The sequence below is a fragment of the Hydra viridissima genome, unplaced genomic scaffold (genome assembly GCF_058129835.1).
Source record: "Hydra viridissima isolate aposymbiotic clone 2 unplaced genomic scaffold, HvirCarnegie_v1 scaffold_2, whole genome shotgun sequence".
NCBI classification, from domain to species: Eukaryota; Metazoa; Cnidaria; class Hydrozoa; order Anthoathecata; family Hydridae; genus Hydra; species Hydra viridissima.
In genome coordinates, this window is record NW_028324301.1 from 16,159,684 (window position 1) to 16,183,522 (window position 23,839).

At 27.5% G+C, this 23,839-nt stretch overlaps 1 protein-coding gene across 7 annotated transcripts in view; it reads right to left on the minus strand.

Moving 5' to 3' along the window:
• LOC145198160 (uncharacterized) overlaps positions 1 to 23,839 on the minus strand; it is a 45,149-nt gene that overhangs the window by 7,425 nt on the left and 13,885 nt on the right. For 4 of the 7 annotated variants that reach the window (XM_090079913.1, XM_090079914.1, XM_090079912.1 and 1 more), the window contains exons 12-45: positions 23,405 to 23,525; positions 22,655 to 23,074; positions 22,062 to 22,151; positions 21,459 to 21,908; positions 21,134 to 21,375; positions 20,753 to 20,849; positions 20,151 to 20,466; positions 19,919 to 20,033; positions 19,659 to 19,803; positions 19,449 to 19,568; positions 18,762 to 19,358; positions 16,023 to 16,162; positions 15,430 to 15,500; positions 15,206 to 15,312; positions 15,015 to 15,056; positions 14,489 to 14,785; positions 14,208 to 14,370; positions 13,888 to 14,069; positions 9,815 to 10,117; positions 8,592 to 9,287; positions 8,107 to 8,463; positions 7,655 to 7,960; positions 7,112 to 7,273; positions 6,689 to 6,994; positions 6,266 to 6,415; positions 5,549 to 5,722; positions 3,092 to 3,262; positions 2,878 to 2,984; positions 2,686 to 2,750; positions 2,425 to 2,564; positions 2,060 to 2,353; positions 1,490 to 1,786; positions 1,034 to 1,339; positions 200 to 669 (exon numbers count right to left, since the gene is read on the minus strand). In XM_090079913.1, coding sequence (XP_089936039.1) covers positions 200 to 669; positions 1,034 to 1,339; positions 1,490 to 1,786; positions 2,060 to 2,353; positions 2,425 to 2,564; positions 2,686 to 2,750; positions 2,878 to 2,984; positions 3,092 to 3,262; positions 5,549 to 5,722; positions 6,266 to 6,415; positions 6,689 to 6,994; positions 7,112 to 7,273; positions 7,655 to 7,960; positions 8,107 to 8,463; positions 8,592 to 9,287; positions 9,815 to 10,117; positions 13,888 to 14,069; positions 14,208 to 14,370; positions 14,489 to 14,785; positions 15,015 to 15,056; positions 15,206 to 15,312; positions 15,430 to 15,500; positions 16,023 to 16,162; positions 18,762 to 19,358; positions 19,449 to 19,568; positions 19,659 to 19,803; positions 19,919 to 20,033; positions 20,151 to 20,466; positions 20,753 to 20,849; positions 21,134 to 21,375; positions 21,459 to 21,908; positions 22,062 to 22,151; positions 22,655 to 23,074; positions 23,405 to 23,525 — 8,019 coding nt within the window. Of the gene's footprint in view, positions 1 to 199; positions 670 to 1,033; positions 1,340 to 1,489; positions 1,787 to 2,059; positions 2,365 to 2,424; positions 2,565 to 2,685; positions 2,751 to 2,877; positions 2,985 to 3,091; positions 3,263 to 5,548; positions 5,723 to 6,265; positions 6,416 to 6,688; positions 6,995 to 7,111; positions 7,274 to 7,654; positions 7,961 to 8,106; positions 8,464 to 8,591; positions 9,288 to 9,814; positions 10,118 to 13,887; positions 14,070 to 14,207; positions 14,371 to 14,488; positions 14,786 to 15,014; positions 15,057 to 15,205; positions 15,313 to 15,429; positions 15,501 to 16,022; positions 16,163 to 18,761; positions 19,359 to 19,448; positions 19,569 to 19,658; positions 19,804 to 19,918; positions 20,034 to 20,150; positions 20,467 to 20,752; positions 20,850 to 21,133; positions 21,376 to 21,458; positions 21,909 to 22,061; positions 22,152 to 22,409; positions 22,522 to 22,654; positions 23,075 to 23,404; positions 23,526 to 23,839 lie in introns of those variants that run through there. The other 3 variants (XM_090079916.1, XM_090079917.1, XM_090079915.1) reach the window with 3 other exon arrangements.

Sequence of the window (23,839 nt, forward strand, 5' to 3'; positions counted from 1 at the left end):
AGTTTATAAAGATTTAATGCTCTAAAAACCCTAATAAAATATTTTGGAGCAGTTATTTATTTGGAGCAGTTATTTATTTGGAGCAGTTTTGCTGAATGATATCACAATTGTTTTAGTGGATAACATCACTTTAGTATTGTAAATTAGTTTCAGCATATAAATTCAAAATACAATGAACATAAAAAGCTTTTTATCTTACAGTAAACCAAACAAGCGTGCCAAATAGAGCAGCAATCAAATAACTGATCAACAAAACTGGCCAGATACTGAAGACATTTGAAACCACTTTTGAAACAATAGAATCAACATTGTTTTCATTGCGAACCACTGCAGCAATCCCAGGTGATTGTAAAAGAAGAATAAATGTGCTGTTTATAGCTATTTCACGACCATTCCTTTCAAATATTGGGAAACTTAAATCAACATTATTGTTAATTGAGGATTTTAAATCAAACTCTGAATCTTTAACAGGACTATCCCCAAACTTTGATCTTTCAAAATAAACTTTTGAGATTTTATTTGAGTAGCTTTTGCAAGAACCACATGACTGAATCATCATGTCTTCAAGAAATTTCACAAAAAAACCAGTTGCTCTATTTGATTTAATTGAAATGAATGGTTCCTTAACATACCAGTTAACATAAAGAATTTCTGCACATTTGCATGTTTCTATTGATTAAAAGTAAAGTCATTGAAAATATTTTCAGATAAAGAAGTAAGCAATATTTGTCTTTGATCAAAAAATGTTTCAATAAATTTTGGTTCAAGATAAATAGCTTTTTTTAATAGCAATTTTTAATTATTTGCATTTGATTGCCATTTCTTTAAAAGTTGATTTCCAGTTTTTTAAAAATTAGTTTGAACATCTATAAATCAATTCAAGTAAATTCACAAACTATTTGAGTTTTTACAAACTCAGTATTTTTACATGCTATTAATTTAAATCAATTACTTGAAAATTAGTACCAAACACTTAATAAAAGATTGTGTATTTGAATTTGAAACTAAAGTATAATATGATAATAAATCTCACTGGCTTGATATTCCTGTGCAGGACCATCACCTGCTGAAGTAAAACCAGTAATACTCAGGTTGTAAATGGCGTAGTTAAGGAGATTTTTTTGCTCATAATAACGTGTAAATGGATCAAACTCTACAACATTTTTAAATTTTTCTCCACTGACTTCTTCTCCAGATCGGTAGTTTAAGTAGTAAATAAGTCGATATCCGAGCAAAACTCCATTAGCATTCTCAGCTGGAATTTGATCCCATGACACTGACCATCGATCAACATATTGCATATCTTTTATCTGAATGTTTGGAACCAGAATAGATGGAACTAAAACAGTGCATTAAGAAACATTTCAAGTAAATTTTTTTAAAAATTTGAATTTATATGAAACTTGCTGGAGTAGTTTCAACTTGCCTTTATTTTTTCTTCAATCTAATTCACTGAAAGAAGGGGAAAAGAAAATATTTTCAGACTTACCATCTTCTATAGTCTTGCACATAGAAAAAATTGGTGGACTTGAGTTGAATAAATTGTACCCATACACTTCTATATAGTAAAGTGTAAATGGTTTTAAGTTCTTTAACACAAATGCATTAAAACCATTTTGCGTTTCCACTTCTTTTAGTGGTTCACTTGACAAATAAACCTTGTATCTAATTCTGTAACCAAGTATTTTACCATTGCGATTCTGTTCCAAAATATCACTCCATTCAACATATATTTCAGTTGATTTTATAGATTCTGTTCTAAGCTTAGCTGGGGGTCTTTCAGGACCTTTAAACCAAAAAACAAATTGTTTGATTGCACAAATGCAATCACTATTGCTGAAGTTAAAAATAAATAAAAAAAACAGCAAAAAAAAAAAAATTAATTTACACACTAAAACTATTTTATTGTTCATTAAATAACTTTAAAGCCAGGATATACATTTAAAGAATTCTGTCAAAATTTTGAAAAAAAAAAAAATATTTCTAAACAACAATTACGATTAAATTAAGATTACATAAAGTTAAAATTAGATTGAGTTTGTGCACCAGTAAAACATACCCTTTCCAGAAGACTGCAGACTAAATACAATACTTGGTAAACCATTTCCATCAGGTACAGCAGTTAACATATAAGCTTTATATTGGTGAGAAGGAACAAGGTTAGACAAAGTTGCACTTTGAGCATCTGAGGGTACTCCAAACCATTCCCAGATTGAATTACTAATACTTGTATCTTTGTAATAAATATATAACCATAGTTCTGTATTGTTGCAACTGTCTCTTAACCATGATATAGAAACTTGTGTTTCTGTATACTGCAACATTTTTATATTATATGGTGGAAGACATTGCACTAAATCAAACCTAGTATTAGAGTAATAGTTAAAAGCATATTCACAAATAAAAAGCATTTAGCCTACATACCATCTTTTGATGATGATAGTGTACTTGATATAGCAATGTTCATTAGTTTTCCAGTTGAATTGACATCATCAAGATATTCAACTATTTGACCATGCAAGTACTCAAATATTAAGGTGTAGTTTACAAAAATACTGCCAGCCCTAAAAAATAAATGAGACAACTAACTTAAAACTTAAATTTTTTATAAAATAGTCATTTATAAATAAAATAAAAATTTGAAAAATAGGTTCATTACACTAAAGATAAATTGAAATGACATACTCAAGTTTGTTTACAACCACGTCTTTTAAGCCTTTTAAACCTTTTTTGTTAAAGTACGCTTGAACCTTGAACAAACATTTTTTAAAAAACAAGAAGTTTAGACAAAATAGTTAATAGAAAAATTGATTTAAAAAAAAAATCTATATTTTTCTAGGTTAACTTGATATTTCTTATTTTAAAAAAATGTCATACTGCACCCTTGAAGTATAGAGTAAAATTTTTTGCTTCATCTGAATCAACTTTATACATTTTCCATAACCACTTTTCTAAGGTTCTCTGAACCAAGTTTACTTCAATCTCTAAATATTTAAACTTATCGTTTTACCAATAAAAATAACTGTTAACAAATTTTTGTAAACCATATTATTTAATATTATTTACTATGAATTTTGTATAAAAAACGTACCTTTACAAGGTGACATTTCACAATTGATAGTCCTTGTAAAGTTGCCAACACAGTCTTGTCCATTATTTGCAGGGACTGGAGAATTACAATACCGCATACTAGTTTGTGTTCCATTACCACATGGTTTATCACAAATTGACCATGGAGTCCATTCTGAAAACCCACCATTTACTGAACAGATATTAAAAAATAAACATCCTGAATTTTTTAAGAAAACTTTTTGGTAAGTCAGTTTTAAAAAAAAGTTATTCAACTCGAATTCAAATTTTTATTTTAAATTACTCCACAAATTAAAAATGTATATAATCAAATAGCTACTTGTCATTGAAAAAGTACACATTTATAAGGAACTATTTTCAGGATTTATTAGTTTAAATATAGTTTTTATCAATTTCAAATTAAATATTTAAATGCAGCAAATATTCATAATTTACTTTAGGTTAAACTTGCTAAACACAAGCAGCTTAAAATCAACTTTGTATTATTTCTGAAATTTTTTTAATGACTTATTATATACCTTTTACAGTGGGTTGCATAAATATAGAGTCACTACTTTTTTATGCAAAATTTTTGTTTTTTTCAAAATCATCTTTGAAGTAAATTAACTAATACAATTAAAATGCATATTAAATTTGTTAACTAATTGATTCTCTATCGAATGGTAACTCGAACTCATTAGATTTACCAGTCTTGAGTAAATAAAAACGCTCTTGCAAAAATAAAATTGGTAATTATTTAGTAAAGTAAAAAGACAAAAATGGGCAGAGAAGCTGTTTCAGACTGATCTGAAGGTGATCACGAATAATACCAATAGCATATTATAAATTATATTTAGAAGATAAACACTATTCGCATTTGTTACTTTTAAATCAACATATTAATGATAATATTTTTACTCTATTTATACAATTTAATGCTGCTAAAAATAGATAAATTAGTTTTTAATAGCACCCATAAATGTCCTATCTATGGCACACTTATGGTAATTTGGCTCATAAAAATACCCTGACACCACAACTACGCATAATTATAGGATCGGCATGTTTAAATTACAAAAAATAACTTTAGCGTAAATTTCTTCCAATCACAGACAATGTATGATGGCAAATTGTAGGTCTGTTAAAAGATAAAACAAAAAGCCAACGAGAAATAGCTTGAATGTGCAATCTTTTGCTTAAATGTATACAAACAACATTGAAAAACCATGAGCTACATAATGATGTCAAAGTTTTACCAAGGATTGGTAGGCCTTCAAAGCTAACTTCAAGAGACAAAAGTTATATCTATCAAAAGGTTAGACAAGACCCTAACATTTTTTACAATGAACTTGCTGAAGGGTTCACAAATACGCCTGGTAATGTTAGTGTTAGTAGATGGACTGTACGAAGATGACTAAATAAGAAAGCCTTAGATTGCTATCTTACTGCTCAAAAACCACTTTTGCATGTCTTAGATGGCCTAAAATGATTAAAGTGGTGTAGAGAAAGACTTCACTGGTCTGTCGAAGACTAGCCCATGGTCATTTTCAGTGAAAAAATCCAATTTTGAGGTGATAAATTGCAAGTCAAGTTTAATCATCAAGAGGCTGGCTGGTGAAAAGTTCAAAGAGCATTTTTGTGTACCAAGGACACAAGGCGGAGGAGAATCAGTCGTAATATGGGGATGCTTCTCCCATAAAGGTACAGGGTCATACAACATTTATAGCAGCAGCATTAACCAGTACAACTACAAAGAGACCCTTGAAAGTAAACTTTTACCAACAGCCAGAGCTTTTTACGGAAGACAACAACAATGGATTTTTCAGCACAAAGGCGCAACAACTCACACTGCAATCTCGGTTAAAGAGTAGCTTGATTAGAAAAACATTACGGTCATGCCTTGGCCAGCTTGTTCTCCAGATCTTAATCCCATCGAGTACATTTGGGCTTGGATAGACAAGAGATTGGTCAAGGAGAGTATAATCAGTGTTGCACAATTACAGCAAGCCTAGAAAAATCTTTGAAAAGAATTTCCAAGAGAATTACAAATCAGACTAGTTGAATCTATGCCTAGACATGTTCGTGCATGTGTAAAAGTTGGTAGTGCGCATACAAAATACTAAAATGCACCCTGACTCTATATTTTTGCTCTGTTAAAGCAAAAATATAGAGTCAGGGTGCATTCTGTTAAATTAAAAAAAAAAAAAAAAAAATCATATTAAAAATCAACTGATTTATGCAACCCACTGTAGCTGTATGTAAAAACATTCTTAAAAACCCTAAAAAATTTTTTATCAAAAAAATGAAATTTAAAAGTAGTAGCAAAAATTTCAATCAAAACTTCTTTTTCAGAAGCTGAATAAAAAGATTGCAACAAACGTTAAATTTGATTGCTGAAAATCATTAGATATTATGTTGACTTTCAACAAACCAATAATTTTTAAAATCTATTTGCTCAAAAGAAAGATTAAACTGTTACTTGGACAAGGGAAAGCACCACACTCTGGAAGTATGTCTTCCTGTGGCCCTTGACATGGGGTACCTCCTCCAACTGCTGGTGGATTATCACACACTCTTTTACGAAAATAGACACCATAACCACAAGTAGCATTACAATTTTCATATGGTCCCCAACTTGACCATTTACCATCAACTAGATAGAGGAGATATTGCAAATCATATACTTCAATTTCTAACTGACCATATCATATTAAATATATATGATTATAATCTTTTCTGAACAATTTATACAAATATATTCCAGCATGATTTTTCTTATTAATAATCAAGCATGATTAACTTGGTAAATAAATATCCTTATATGATCTTTACTGATTAACATATTAAATGAATTACTAGAGTAGATAAATGGAAAAATTTTTAAAATCAACACCATATTTTTTGCATTGATATACTTTTATGTGGAACACAGTGCAGTTGCTATTATTGTACTAATTTTGTACTATATGTTTACATAAAGTAAATAATTATGTGATTTCTGACTTTACCTAAAGCCTCATGAACTTTTTCTTTTTTTTTTAAACTACTTGGATGGTTATTAGAACAAAGATAAGATCTTTCATTTAAGTCACTTAACACAAAATTTTATCTTAAATAAGAAAATATGACTAAAAATTAATTTTAATAAAATTAGATAATATAAATCAGAAGATGTTTTCATTAAATATTATATTACCTGGGCAAACTGGTACATCACATTTTTTTCTCTCCAAAGAAATACCTGTGCAGTTTCCATCACATTGTCTTTTCCTGATCATGAAACTTGTTTCTCCACAGGTTTCAGTGCAAAAGCTCCATTCAGACCATTCACTAAATCCAATATCTCCTGAAAATTAAAGTATTAAAATGTAACTTACAGTTTTTTTATGCAAAAATTTCACAACTACAATTTTTTTTTTAAATCAAAAACACATTTGTGGAGGCTAACAAGTGTTTTGATAAAATCCGAAAAAAAGTTTCTTTTTGAAATTTAAGCCACTTATGTGAATAAACATAAAATGCAAATAAAACCAAAAATTCTATTTAAAATTAACAACATTTTAAAAATTTATTCTATTTGTAAATAAGTTTTTTGAATGTAATTAAAAGTCATTACTACCTTGAAAAACACAATTGCACAACCGATGCATGTTTTGCTGAATAAATTTATTCTGACTTTTGCAAGGGATATATTTTGGTATATTTATGTAACCAAAACACAGTCCTTCAGCACTATTAAATCTTGGATCTAAATCAGAGCTATAAAAACTACCACTAGGTGTGTTAGTACATACAATAGGAGGAGAAGCATTCAGGAATATTGAGGTGTCATTGTAAAAATTTGTATAGATACTTGAACAAACCAATTCTTTTGCTGCACAGATAGAATTGCAATCTGTAATGCCATCCCCACCCAGGACAAAACCTATAAATAGGTAATTCTTAAATTTTATTTTGTAAATGAAAAGTAGTTAAATTTAAATGAAAATAGGAAGATCTTCTTTTACAAAAAAAAAATTTAATTAATTACGGATAAAAGTACCTGAGCATTTTCCAAGTTCACAAGTTTCTATACTTATGTTGTTTCCTGAACATTCAGCTTTCTTTAGAAGTGGTGTGCACTGGCGACTCCTTATTTTTAATCCCTCATTGCATGTCTGACTGCAGTCACTCCACAATGACCACTGAGACCAATTACCAGCCACTATAATGTTGATAGAAAACTTAACAAGCTTTGTAAAAACAGTTTTTCAGGTTGAAAAATGTAAAAAAAAAAAAAAAAAAAAAAAAAAAAAAAAAATTTCATCTTTTACATGGTGCATACCATGAACATATAGCATCTTATTAAATCAAAAACCAAAAAACTTTGGTGTATTAAATTAAACACAGCTAAAATACTTGGTTTTGTAGAATTTTTTTTAATTTCATAATCATTCTTAATTTGATTGCAAAAATTAAAATCTTCAGGGCTCCCCAGATTTATTTTAACTTTTTTAACATTAATTTCTCTCTAGATTAGAAAAATTCACCTATCAGGTTTTAAATAACTTAAGAATCTTTATTGAGAGAAATCTTTAAAACTCACCATATTCCAATGTGCTTGCAACTATAAAGTTCTTTTTTCCACATCCTGCTTTATTACACGCAGCTATACTAATGTTATGAGTGCTTCCTCGATCCAGATCTGTCAAGTTAAACTCAAATATCGAAGCATTTAATTGTTTAAAACAATAGTTAGGTCCTATAGTATAATTAAGATATAATTGTTTCCTACAAACTTCATAACTAGTTATTATTCCATGACTATTTTCTGGAGGAACTGCATCCCAATTTACCCTTATAACTCTCACATTGTCAGTATAGTTAGAGATAAAAGATGGAGCATCAGATACTAAAAGAAAATAAATAAGAGAATATTGCTTAGTAATCAAATTAGACTAAATTAAAAATTTTTTTTTCTATAATTTAAAAAATTGTAAGATTTATACAAATGAGATTAAAGAACTTTTTTTTGGACATTAAAAAAAAGATACTTACATCCTTCTTCAGTTAATAGTTGGTATATAGGACTCCAGGGCCCAAAACCAATACTAGTGAAATACCTTAGTTGAACAAAGTACACATAAAATGGCAGTAGATTTTCAAAAGAAATATTTAGATCATTATTTAAATCAGATACATCAATAGTAAAATTGTATGAATATGGATTTTCTTGTAAGCAGCATGTTATATTCATTGTTAGAAATGAAGCATTTATTCTTGAATAGTTTGATAAAAATTGTACATTGACACCAATCAAAATACCATTTATTTGACTATCTGGCATTGACAACGTTAAAGTACCAGAGTAAGATGACATAATGGTATTGCTACAATTGGGAGCAATGCTAGGTTCTAAAAAAACAGTTGACTTTTAGTTCTAAACATATAAAAGCTTTGATATAAAAAAAATGTTAATAATAAAAACATAAATACAAAAAAAAGGAAAACAAAAAAATAAAATAGAATTTTTTTTTTATTACTATCTTCAGCAGTAAATGCACAGCTTTTAGAACTAAAAGGTCCAGTTCCATTTATATTTGAAGCAGCAACTTCACAACAAAGTAAGTCATACTTATTTAAGTTTGACAATAATATATCAGTGGTACTAATACTTTCATTTAATAACACGAGACCTTGACTTTGATTGCATTTTAAGGTATAAGTAATCTGACTTATATCAACATTAGCACAGCTCAAGTTGAGTGTTTTCCATGAAATGTTCATTGAAGTGGAAGATAAGTTTTTCATTTGAAGAAGATTAGGCTCACAACTTGGTATGTCAGAGTAAGTCCAGAATCCTATGTTATTTGAGTTGCGACCACAACCTTTTTCATTGCATGGCTGAACTGATACCTGATATTGAGTATAAGGATGCAACCCTTCCAAGTTTAAAAGAAAATCAATTTTTTGATTAAAGTAGTTTAAAAAATCTTCACTGCACTTAAATGACTTTCCTGTATAATTCTCTATAGAGTATTTGTAATAAAATGGTTTCTGAAGGTATTCCTCCGAGAGAGGACCAGGGTTATAATATTGGCTTGTAATATTTACATGAAAAAGCCAATAAGTCTTTGTTCCCCGAAAAAAGGTTGGTAAGAAATTTTGGATAATGATAGAAGCATTAGTTGAACCAGTGACATAAACACTTTCAATCAATGGTTTCATACAGTTTGGCACTAAAAGTGTTTAAAAAGTAACTTATAGATCAAAAGAATTTCAAAGAAAAAAACAATCCAAAACCTGCTTAAAAATTATTTCAAAGCTAAATTTCAAGTTATTACTCAAGTTTCCGATTTGATCTAATTATCATTTCAAACACAATAAGTCTATCACTACATGCATTGTTTAGTTACAAAAATATTGATGCACTATTAGAACAAAAAATTGATTGCTTAGGTAATAGAAAAAGGTTTGATAAATTTTTAAAAACGAACTTGATTTTAATATTGGCTTATTTCCAATCAGGTTTTAATTTATCATAAAGATTTTTATTGCTGAATCTAAATAAATTTTAAATAGAATTGTTTATTTCATACTTTAGAAAAATTTAAACATTAGCAATGAATGAAAGGATTTGGAGGGAAAGTTATTTTATGCCTCTATTATTTAGCAATTAAGTAAATAAACAAGAACTTGAGAAAATAAAAGTAAGAAACTTAATCAAAATTATTTCCTTTTTGAATATCTTATATATTGACTTTACCTGTTAAATTACCAAGAAGACAAATCCAGTTTTTTGGACCAGGGGCAATCGAAAATGCATTTACACTAGCTTTATAAATATAACAGAAATCAGCATTTGTTAAAACAAACTGGTTGTTTGATATATTATTTTTGGTAAAGATTATACTTTCAGATGAATTTACCAAACCATAGCTTAGTTGATAAAATCCAGGTATTTTGTAATCATTCCAAGCATCTGTAGTATTCTCAAGAGGATTCCAGTTAAATTGAATTGAAGTTCCATTAATAACAGCAGTAAAGTTTTGAGGAGCTTCGTCAGGTGCTAAAAAAATAATCACTTTATAAAGAAAAATAAAATACGTTTTAAAATGTAGATGCTCAAATTTCAACAGTTTTTATAACTAAAACAATTTTTAAAAAATATAATATTCATTGTCATTTTTTGAAGTTTAAATGTTAAGGGCTTTTGTATTTGTTTACTACTAATGATAATTTGTCTACAACTTTCACTAACAAAACAATTATTATTGAACAACTCAGCTTTTTTACAAATAAATAAATAAACAAATGCTCTGATGACAGAAACTATTTCAAAAATGTCTCAGTTCAGTTGAACATTAGTTTTCTAATAAATCTTGAGCATGCAGTAAACAGACAACAGGTCAAATGCTGAGTATTAGGGTACAGCGAGAATTTTTTTTTCTTCTAAAAGCTTAAGAAAAGGTGCATTCTTATGTAAAATCAAATTTTAAATAGGGTTTCCTTAAAAAAATCTTTGATCTGAAAAAGTTTTGATACCCAAATTTTCACTTTTAGAAATTGCAAAATTTAGTAAAATCTTATTTGTCACATTTGTCCTTTATTATGTTTTACATGTCCTTCTTTTTCATTGCGATGAAATGTTAAATGCAAATAATGTTTCTAGACCAATTGCAAGCTTTTTTGATACTTGTTTCAAAGTCATTATCTTGCATGAATCCTACCAGCAATGCAGATTCTGGACATTTCAGGGGAGAGGGTCTTCAATTTTCAAAGAGGTTTCAATGATTAACAAATTTGCTTATAACAGTTGTTTTTTTTGTTTCATTAGAAATAAAGGTGGTGCCAGTGATGCGGTTTCCCCAAAAAACAGGAGGTCTATCCCATCTTACTCAAATAATATTTTGATAACACTACTATAACACTATTTAAAAAACAATAAATAAAACAACATATCTTTCAAATCTATTAACATTGAAAATTTATTAAAATTTCTTTCTTTGTTTTAAAAACAGGTAGCAACTCTCTATTTTAAGCTCTAGCTCTAATATATCCATCTCTTGCATCTGGTCCAGCTACTGACATGGATGCTACTGTCACTTATTTTACAGCACGCTCAGTACTTTGAGTATGAATTTTAGCAGAAGGAGTTATTAGAGGTGTCAATCTTAGAAATACCAACTTATCTTTTGTGAGTGAACAAGTAAAAACAGGTTCTTATACTACACCATTTTCCCATTTGACTAGCTCTTGAAGAGTAGTTGCTTCAAAGTTCAGTTTAGGTGTTTTTCTTGGTCTGATTTGCATGTCTCCAAGGATATTATTACCCCTTTGTTCCGAAATTCGGTCAACTGCAAAGTTGCGATCTTCTGCATTATTACTAGATAATAAAGAGATTAATAAACTTTCATGGTTCGCATACCAAGCGCCTAACTGGATGTAGGGAGTCACAATTTCTCTTACTATAACAGGTTGATTTCTAAGAATTCTCAATTGAGACAGAATGTGATTGGAAGCATCTTCAAGTCTGTCTTTAACTTTAATGTCAAAAAAAAGTTTAAAGTAAAATTGTAAACAAAATAATACAAGTAACTCAAGATTTTTCAAATTCTGATCAGTTAAGTCATGTTTCCTTGTCCACATAAAGACTATTCTCATGCCAGTAGTGAGCCATCTGGCATGACTTAAGGGGCCACATTGAATTTCTCTAAGATTAGGTGGCAATACACCGATCTTAACTGCTTTACATAACTTGTAGGTTTGTTTTTGATCAATTGACATATTTTTTAGTATTGTTTCTGGAATGTCAACAAAGCTCTCTCCCTCTGGAAGAGCTTTAAATTGGGGATTGTACTCCATTTTATTAACATCAGCAAGACATTTTCCCACAGGACCTACAAAGCCAGTACTAGATGATGTTAGTCCATCAATTCCTTCTATTAGGTGACGCAAAAATAACTCATTTGAATGAAGCATGCATATGGCCCAGTGGCATTTGTGATCTAACATCTTTTCAAGATGTGTTATAGCACCACCTTTCCAGCCAGTGTTAATTGAAGTACTATCAGCTCCAAGTACTAAACCTGATTCAGTAAGATTATATTGTTGCAGCAAATTATAAACACCTTCAGCAATCTTTTTAGCTGGCTTATCTGAATGAGTATGTGCATTTGGAGTAAAATGACCAAGATATCGACCACCAGGTTCTATAGTCACAGTAATGTGTTGCTCTTTGATAATAATAGGATGTAGTTGTCCATTTGAATCATTTATCATCGCTCTTGTTCAATCTTTTCTTCCATCAAAGTAAATGCCAATATTATCTGCTTTTGGAAGATTAAAATTGTCATTATTCTTTGCTACTACCATGATTTTTTTTCTTGCTTAATTTCAACTTAGAAGGATCACAAGCAATTTCAATGGTTTCAGGGTTGTAAGGTTCAGGGTTGTAAACCAAGATTTGTAACCTTTGCCTTCACGAGAAGTTTGAAATTTTATCGTATAAAGAAAACAACCTGCTTAACAAAAGAAGCGAAATAATATCTAAATGTCGACATGCTAACAAGTTCCTTTTATCCTCTTTTGATACTGAAAACTAAATGATTGCGTCTTTTTGCTCATTACGACAGAATTCGTTCTACCGTAAATTTGATTCGTTTTTAAACGGTTTTTTACGTTTTTAATTTGTAATTAATAGCTGATGATTGCCGTAAGGCACGAAACTTTAAGTACTATTAATATGTTGTTTTTCTCCATTTAAATAACAGATATATATATATATATATATATATATATATATATATATATATATATATATATATATATATATATATATATATATATATATATGCTGCTCGTATTAGGAGAGTTTATTACATAAAAACGGATTTTGTTTATTTTATAATAATTTAAGTTTTTTTCATTTTAATAATCTGTAAATATGAAAATTTGGGTATCAAGACGTTTTCTGATCAAAAAGTGGTCCATAACAAACCTACCTTGAAATTTAATTTTACATAGGAATACACCTTTTCTTAAGCTTGAAATTCATTTTTTTCAAAAACATATAAATCTCACTGTACCCTACTGAGTATTTGCTACACTTAAACACTTGTTAAGCAAATAAAACATCTTAATTTCTTTACTTGATTACTATTTACATTTATATCTCCACTTATTAAACATCTTAGGCTTATGTATCTTTAGAAGGTGTGTTCTTGAATAAGGGCTTATGACGAACTTATGCACCGCAGTTTAAAACTAAATTACTTAATAGCCATGTCTTAAAATTAGAGCATTTATATAGATTCAAGGGATTAAACTATGAGCTGTATCAGTCTGAAGTCACTTTGGCATTTACTTGTGAAATAGTTATTGGCATTAAAGCTATCAGTTACTTTCTAATAAGTGTGCAATATTTTGCATCTTATGTTATTTTTAGGTACATTTAGAAATACTTTATTATACTATGCTTACGTATGTGATATTGTACCCTTCTATTATGCTATGCTTATGTTATATTGATATTGTAGAGATATGATTAAACCTTAAAATAAGGTGTAATGTTGTATAGGATCATACTTGTTCAGAAGGCATTCTTTGGTATAGAATAAAACTTAAAATTAACTTTGCTACAATTATATTATGCTGTGCCATGATATGCTGAGCTACTAATTGTAGACTTGATTAAAAAAGCTTTTAATTGCCTAATTGGTTTTTTATGAAAGTATGCCTAAAAATTTTTTTTTCAGAGATAGAAGTTTAAAAATATTCTTAAAAATACCTTGTAAGAAACTACAGCATCAAAAAATCCTAAAAAAAACTTTTTTATACCTTCTCTCTGGGTATGAATCACTGTTTTATCCCAGATTCCAATTCCGCTACCATTTTGTGTTGTTGCATATCCAAAAATACACAAGTCCACAAAATAGAAGTCAGAAGTATTGATACTAAATTTTAAGTTGATAGAGTTGTTAAACTTTATGCTGTTTATGAATTGATCTGTGCCATTTACACTAAAAAAAATTAAAACAAAATAATAAAACTAAAACACTCTATAATAAAAAGGCTTCTTTCTGCTGTAACTGCATAAACATTTAAAAATACACTCAACCAGCAATTGAAAATTCAGATCCATATTTAAAGCAACCAACCTTAAATTTTGACAAGAATCTCCATTGCCCTTAACTCTATAAACAATATTGTAGCTATATGGTATACCATTCCAGGACGTGGAACTGATTTTTGTCATATTACAGTTAACCGTCTTTGTGTTTTCATTAAGTGAACAATTCATTTTGGGATATTCAGTAGGTTCTAAATTTGGAAAAAACACTCAAAAAAAAAGATATCATTGAAACTATTCATACAATTCGCTAAGCATTCTGTAAAAATTTATATTTGAAAGTAATATTTGTAACAAGAAAGTAAATACCTCCTTCAGCAGTCATAAATGTTTTGTTTTGTAGAACACATAAACTGTAGAGTCTCATTCTGATGGTCTGAATTACAAAACAAACTTGGTATTCTTGAAAAATTTCCAATTTATCAATATAAGTAAACATTGGATCGTTTGAGAAGAGCCATTTTGCATTATCACTATTAACTTGCCAATATTTAACAATAATACCACTGACTGGGAAGTTTACATCTTCAGTTATATTTATTGAGAGCTCAACTGCAGATTTTTCTTTTTGAAGGACATAATATGTGGCACTGTTAGAATAATATCCTTTAAAAAAATAAAATTTGAAAGATAATAGTAATTTCAATAGGTTGTTGAGGCAATTCATTTAGGCTGTTCACTTTATGAAAACATGAAGAGTTTTTGATTTAATATTTTACTTTATATAATGCTAAAAATATGTAACCCTTGAAAAAGTAAATTTTTCCCAACTTTATTATTATTATTTTTAATTACTTTTATAACAAAAACTTTGCTTAAATGAATAACAACTTACTGAGTATGCTAGCGCGTTCTGTAACTTCTTCAATATTGTTTCCTAAAATCAAACTAATTAGTAAGCATATAAATTGTAAAGGTAGATGGTGATGTTTTACTATATTAGATCTTAGTCTCTTTTTTGTTTTTAATTTTTTTTACTGTAAACTTCATAAACTTTTTTATAATAAACTTAAAAAGAATACTTACCTAAATAAATCTTTGAAATAAAATTGTTATTAAGACCAGCAATATAATTTAAAACAGTTCTGTTTTCAAACTTAAGGTGTACATTAAGCTTTCCACAAACCATTTCACTTAAAGAAATAAATTTAAACACATCTTAAAATTACACTTCAGAGAAAGCTGAAGATCCTCAAAAGATATTTTGACTTAAAAATCATCAAAAAAAAAAAAGAAACTAGCAAAAAAACCTGAAACAACGATGCAAAGAAATAACTTCAGACAACAAAACTTCTTTTACTGATGTCATAAGCTCAGTAATCTTAAAAAAATGTTATAACTTTATCTTGATATTTGAATTTGTTGGGGATTTGAAGTGAACATTTCTTTAGAAATATAAAAACACATAGCAAAAATTGTTTTTTTGATACATTTAAAACAAATGTTAAATAATTCTAATCAATGTTAAATAAAAAGTAAATAAAAAAAGTAAAAAAAACCTTAAGCAAAAACAAATTTAAAATCTTAAAACTGTATAAAAACAATCTAATTAAATTACAACAAAAATATTTTTAAAAATTATAAATAAAAAGAAAAAAAAACCCCAATCAAAAATAAATTTAAAAAAATCACATTCAGAATAAAACATAAGTACAGAACAGAAACAAAAATCAGGGAAAAAAAAAAAGATTTAGTTTACATTACTACAAAAACTTAGGCAGTAAATTTTAAGTAAATTTAGCTTAAGTAATTTTTACTTCATATATCCAAATAAAACAATTTTTACTTCATATATCCAAATAAAACAATATTTACAACAAAAATGTTTTTCCATTACACAAACCTGACTTTGAACAATGTTAAGGGTCTTTTCATAAAGGTAACTGCCAGGTGTAAATGCATCAGAAGCCAATACTTGAATAGAATCAAACATAAAAATGAATGGTTTAGTGGTTTGTTTAATCTTGTCAGCATTCGGATAACCTTTTGAAAAAACACAAAATGACAGGTGCGTTGATTTTGTGCGTTTGATTTTTCACTTACTGCTTTAAGATTAACAATATTCAATAAGTAACAACTAATACAAAAAGATTTTGAAAATTTATGGTAGTAAATCATAATTACAGCTATTCTATAAAACTAAGCGTTGGAGAACTTTTTTTTTTTCATTTTCATTTTAAATTCAAATAATTCAAATAAGACTTAATATTTCTTTAATGTGAAAAATAATTTAGAGAAAAGAAGAGTAGTACTTTAAAAAGATATATTTTATCTAAAGATAACATTAATTACTATTGAAAAAGATAAATTGAAAATATAAGTAATGAAATATAGTAAAAAAAAATTAAGAAAATGGAAACATCAAAATTTCATATTTAAATATCAACTTCAAATTCAAAAAAAAAATATGAAGAAAAATCAAATTTAGTAACTAGTAAAACTTTCTTTTTTTCCATCTGGTTGTTCCATGATTCATCCATGCTGTTTGACAAACTATTAAGTTATGAACAATAATTTAAGGAGCATTGTTGAAATGATGAGTTACAGTTTTCTGAGTTTCTGAACTAAGTCATCTTTATTGAATAATTGCTGATTTACAAGCTTTTGGTCTAACCAAGATCACAATTTTTTAATCCAGTTGAGATCTGGACTGTTTGCAGGCCAAGTCATTTTTTTTTATTTTTATTTTAACTTATCTTAGATAATTATTATTCAATGATGTGGAGCATTGTCTTGCTCAAAAATAGGTCTTTAATTGGTCTACTAAAAATATCTAAAGATGGCAAAAGATAATCACCTAGAATTTCAACAAACCTTTCAGCATTTAATCTACTATCAAACTAGTAAAAAAAACCAACACCTTCTAATGATAAACAAGCCCAAATACCAATTGAACCACCACCTTGATTTTTTTGTTTAAGCACACAATCAATATTTGTTTTTCATTTTTTTTAATGAAGCATATCTTGACCTTTACAATTAAATCAACTTCAACATTCATCTCATCACTAAGTAACACATCTTGCCACCAATTTAAAGGCTTTTAAATTTTGTCTTTAGCAAATTGCAATCAAATTTAAAGTTTCTTTTTTGTAAGTCTTGGTTTTTCAATTGCAAAACTTACAGTTATACTCATAGTTAAACAAACTTTTGTGCACATTAGAAGCAGACCAAATAGGAGTTTCATCAACTGAAATACTTGCTAATAGATTATTTGATAATTCTAGTCTATTTTTTATCATGTTGAAGATCAACTTTAAAATTGCATACCTTGTAGTCTACCAGTTCTCTTTTGCTTGCAAACTGACCCTTTCTCTTTACACTGTTTTAAAAAATGAAAGACACATGATTTCTCAACAACAGTAGCTTCAGCTATTTCTCAGGTAGTTAGAGCCAATTCAGATAAAGTTACTGCTCTGATTCTCAACTCTTAAGTGAACTTTTTGCAACTTGCAATTAGTTATGTATAGAATTAAAAACGTGCTTTAGTTAAAAGGTCTAATTAGCTTAAGTTTTTTTCAGGAAAAAAAAAAATATCCAACTTGAGACATTGCATTTGAAACTTTAGTTTATAAAAAAAAATCTTTAATACTTAACTTAATAGCATAGCTGCATATATATAGCTAATAAGTTTTAATGGTAAATTTTAAATAAAACAAAATCTTATTACAATAAAATTTAAATTTTATATTTGTTATATATTTTACCTATTTTTAAATTATTGTTCTAAACCAGATGTTCATATTGACATTATATTACTTAATATTATTTTTTATTTATTAATATTTATATTACATTATCTAATTTTTTTAATGATATATAGTATATATGCTTATAGTTGGTCTTATTGACTAAAAACAAAAATCTTGAAAATGAAATCTAATACAAGAACTGAAATTTGGAAAAATGTTCTAGCATAAAATCTTTACAAATATCCTATTAAAAATATCTTCTCTGCATCAAAAAATTTTTAGAGTTAAAAACAGGCGTTATGTAAACTACAAGAATTATTCTCTTTTTAAACTTTTAAATTTTCAAATATAACTAACCCACTTAAATTTTGTAATGACTTAAGGTTTCTTTTTGACATCATTTTTTTCTTTTTCAACCATGTACTGATAAAAAAAAAAAGATAAAACAAATTTCTTCACACTGCTGTCCGATCCTCAGGATTCTAACATTAATGTTTCTTTAAAAAAAAAAATTAGTTAAGTCATTATGATAATTAAGCTAAATCATTATGATAGAATTGTCTTTTTAAAACTTTGCTAGACAAAGTTTTCAGATCTAAAAATTGAGAGAGTAGTTTATTTAATTTTCGTCATTGGAACTAACCATTTATAAGTTAATTCAGTTTATTATATTAACAGGTAAATTAATCTCTCATACAAAGCATATATAAACAATTTCTCATAAAAGTCATATATATAAACAATAAAATTATAAGTTAAGCTATTTATGCAACCTTTAAGAGTATGATTACTCAAAAAAGATTTATTTTTTCAAAACTGAAATTTTTAGTTTAACACTGATGATATGATTATACTGCTAAAGTAACAAGATGAATAACTCATTAACAAACCTGTGAGTTGCAGCCAAAAAAACTGCTCAGGGTCAATATTACTGGTAATGACAACTTCATCAATTAATGTAGGAAAAGAACCCACTGAAAAAACTTTAATTTCATTTGATAAACTTTGTTGTAATGATTGTGACCCTGATCTACAACTTGAATTTATGAGAATACCATTAATGTAAAATGATATTGTTTGGTTTATAACAAAAGCAAAGTTGTACCACAAGCCTGATCTTCCTGGCAAATCATAAAAGCAGTTGTTATAAAATGCCATAATAGGATATGTAGTTGTGGATGAATCCTTTTTTTTACAAAGTAAGATAACAACCGAAGTGGTAAGAATTGGCAGCTCTTCAGAAAAACTTTCACAGGATTGTTTTATCCATGCTGAGAATACTGGACAACATTGTGTGAAAAAGTTTGAAACACTTTGATCACTAATAGTAACACTACTTGCAGTTGTTGACAACCCATTATAAATAAAACCATTCACCATTTTTACTTCTGTAGATAAGCCAACTTCATAACCATTAGAGATACCAGCAACAAAGTTATTGTTGTTAATAGCATTAAATGGTTGGTAAAACATTTTCATAAAGCCGTCTAAATTTGTAAACAAATAAAAAGTTTTTAGATAAAAATCAAATAAAAGATCAAAAAATATATATATAATATTACAATAAAAAAAACAACCTTGAATGCATTCTATCTTTTTATTTTCAATGATATAGTCCCAAGGAAACAACTCCCATCTCCCAAAGAAGGGATTGCACCATTCACACTGACTTCTTCGACTATTGCATGCAAAATCCCCTGCAATTATTTATTTTAAGAGGAAGTAATGTGTTTTTTTCATAATATTTGTTTTTGGTATAATAAGATAGCTTTAATAAATTTACTTACATTGTTTTGTAGGACAAAATTGTGCAGCTTTTGTTGCAGAATAAAATAAGATTTCATTATAAACTTGAAAGCAAAATAAGTTGTTTGCAAGTTGAAAAACTACAGGTGAATCATCAGGAAGTGAAACATCATCATAAACTACTTCCTAAATTCAATTAAAAACAATCTTTAATCAGTGTGAAAGCCATGCACATTCATTTTTGTGTAAAAATAATCTTTTATAAAGTTAAAGACAGATAAAAAACATAAAAATACTTTACTTTATAATCCATGTGAAGAGAAAGATGAGAACTTTTTTTGTAATACTGAACAATCACATAATGCCAGATTGAATTGTCCATATTAACAAGTTTTTTTATTGTTTTGTAAGTTATACTGAAAAAACATGACATTGTTTTAATAAATTTGATAGTTTTTAAAGGGTAAAAAACAAGATTTTCTATTTTTATAATGTCAATATGTAAAGAAATAACAACAAAAAAATACACTCACAATATAGATGCTGAGTTAAAACCAATTGAAATAGTATCACCAGAATTATAAGCCATGTTTAAGATAATAGACTGAGATGTAGAGTTTTTAAACCAAAACAAAATTGTAAAGTCAGACATAGGCCATTTTTGAAACATCAACTGTTGATTATAAGTCATGAAAATGTAACTGTTAAAAAAGCTTGACAGTATGCTACTAAAATTCTGTTGAAAAATAACATTCTCTATAGTTGAATAAAAATCGTATGAGTCGGTAACCATGACAATAGGATTGGGAAATGAATAAGTCTCCATCTGTGTGGTATAAATTCCTGTATCTATAATATAATTTTAAAATTTACAGTTTTAGGAAGTAATATTAGAAAAATGAATGTTAATAGAGACTAAATACACATTTTTTTATTGACAAAAAATTGAATTCTACTTTGCAAAAAAATGTTATAAAAATTATTAACTAACTTTACTTTAGTTAGCTAACCAAATAGTATTAACTATTATCATAATTCTTTTTTGAGATCTTTTATAATTATTTTGGTAATTTTAACTATCCTAAATGAAAAAAATTAAAAACTATTTATATTTATAGTGATTTTAAATTATTACCTCCAGATGTTTTTATGGAACAGCTTTGAAAAAACTGAAAGCTACTGAAAGCAATGTAACCAATTCCAAGTCCATTTTTAAAAGCAACAAACTCAACCTGTGATTGGGATAAATTGTATTTTAATATATTATTGATAAGAATTTTTTTAAAAGTAAATACATAAATAACAATAAAAGAAATTATTTTTCATGTCATTTATACAAAAAATTGTTTAAAAGTAACATTATTTTACTAACATCAACATATAGTAATAAATTTAACTATTATAAAAGTATTTTATATGGCAGTAAAACTTTAAAGGCTATAAATAAATACTTTGTGATGATTTTGCAAAACATCACAAAGTCTTAAAAAAATATTATTTCAATTCTTAAAATTACCACACTATAATTGTAACCCAAATCAAGATTTTTTTCAACCCATCTGTCTTGTCCTTCTTGTCGATAAAAGAATGCCAACCTCTTTTTAACATTTGTTCCATGACCAAAAATAACAAGATTTACAAATCCAGTTCCACCGAATTTGAACTTAAATGAAATACAAGCTCCTGTTATATTAAATGACAATGTTGTTAACACATCATCAGGACTACTTTGTTCTGCACTTGCATGAATAAAACCACCTTAATGAATAAGTTTGGAAATTAAAATGAAAAATCTCATAGTTATTAGCAAAAAAAAAAAAAAAAAAAAAAAAAATTTCAACCTGGTCTGGGTGTTTCATAAACAATTCTCAAAAAACTTTTAGGTTGAACAACAACATTATTGATCTTTAACAAAATTGTTAGTGGTGGTGTAAATGATGTTGTCTTAAGAAGGTGAGTCAATGAAGCAGTAAGATCAGGACTTACTATAACACCATTAACGTTGTCAGAGATGCACCATTGAACATGGGCTTCCCCTGAGCTATTGAGAAACTGCATGACAATAGTATTGCATGAAGCAGATAAAAATGATTGCAAGTTAAAAACCAAATACACTTTAACTAAGTACAAGTTACGGAAATTTAAAAAAATGTCATCAAAATAAATGTATGAGAAATTATCAACATTTTCAACAATGTCAACATAGAGCTGATCTTCATTCATATAACCATCCTCAGAGACTATTGTAACTGTGGCAAATCTACTCACAAATTCTACTGTTGCAGTTGTTTCTAAAAGCCAATTCAAATTTTTAAAAATTTCTCTAAGTTATAAATAAATCATGCAAACAAAACATTTTATTTTAAAATAAAAAATTAAAAAATTATTACAATTTGCTATACGTATTTTAAAAACATAAATTATTTCTAATAGCAATTAAATACCAAGAGTTTCACAAGGGCAAACATTATTTTTGCAATAACAATCTGAACCATAAGTGAACCCTGGAGGTGGGATTGATCCTGGATTTTCAACTAAAACAAAATATTTAAGGTTTATAACATAAAAAATAAGCTAATAGTTCTTTATAGCAAAAAAAAAAAAAATTATTTTGTATCTTACAACCTTAAATGCTTATTTTGTGTTTTACAAAATTTCAAAAGTTTTAGTCTATTGTTGTTTACAGTTGAATTTTTATCATTTAATATTTTAAAAGAAATATTCATTTTTACTTTGCAACTGAACAAGATTTTTTTCTAGTAGCTATTAAGCAATTAATTTTTGACTGTAACCTTGGTTTATGGTAACTTTTTATACAAATATCCAACCTTCTGCATTTTCATATCAAGTTTTTCAAATTTAGATAGAAGTTTGATCAGGAAGTAAACAGCAGTGGTAATAGCATTATAAAAATAAATTTTACTATTATCATTTTCTTTTTGTTAACATTACTATTTCACTAATATTATTATTATTATTAAAATTTTAATTATTTTTATTAATATCTATTAAATTAAATATAAAAAATAACACTTGCATAGCAGATCTTTAGATAAAGTAAAGGGAATTTCGTCTTCTGATAATGGTATGCTCCATAATTTAATACTTGAGAGACTAGCTTGAAGATCTGACTGATTATTGTAATAATCAGCAAAGACGAGGAGATACTCGTTAAAAGATAAACAATTAGCAGAACTATTATTTTCTGAAAGTGTTCCAGTTCCCATCAAAACATTATTATTATATAACTTTAAAGTATTGTTTTGTTTAGACCATACAAGGGTAAGTGTGAAAGGATTTAAAGGATTTCCCATTTCAACACTATACTTGCCATTCTGTGTAACCACTGTAGCAGTAATTTTGTCATCAGTCAATTGAATTTGAAAGCCATTACCATGAGTTGCTTTCTGATATCCTCCTAAACCAGCAGACAGTATTGGAGCTGTTCTATATGTATCTGAAAATTAAAAAACATAATTTGAAAAAAAAAAAATCTTATACAGAGCAGCACTAAATTAGAGAAGATTGTTAAATTTTAATCAAAAATTTTCAAATTATAGTTTTTGTATTAAAAAAAACAAAAGAGAAACCCCTTTATTTTCAGCAGAAGGTAGAATGAAAAAAGACTACTCTTAGAAAAAAAAAGGAACATTCAGCGCCTATGTATATTTGTTTGTACATCAAATATACATACAACAGCTATTTACTAAAGTAGAAAAGTTAGTGATTAAAAAAATAACTGCATATATAAAAATATACATAACTACGCTATAAATAAAATGCTTACTTTCAGTTCCATAAAACTTATATTTTATAACAACATTGTTACTTAGTATGAATCTAAAATGTTTTGCTCTGATCGCACCAATTAAAGCAATATATTGATTTTCTCCTCTATTTAAAAAGATCTAAAAAAATTAGATAAATTTAACTTTTCAATCATTGTCAAAAAAAAATTTCAAAAATCATATTCAAAAAAAATAAAAGTAAAACTGGTCACTAATGAAAGGTAATCAAATTTTTTTTAAAGTTTAAAGAATAGTCTTAAAGTGTGGTGTCTTTTGTAGCATCGGAAGATCTTATTTTAATATAAAAAATTTTGATGCTATCATTAAAATTGTCAGTGAGATTTTCTTTTGACAACAAATTAATCATTTCAATTTCCTTTTTTAACTTTTTTTGTTTTTGCTGATAAAATCAATAAAAGTCTTTGGAATTTAAA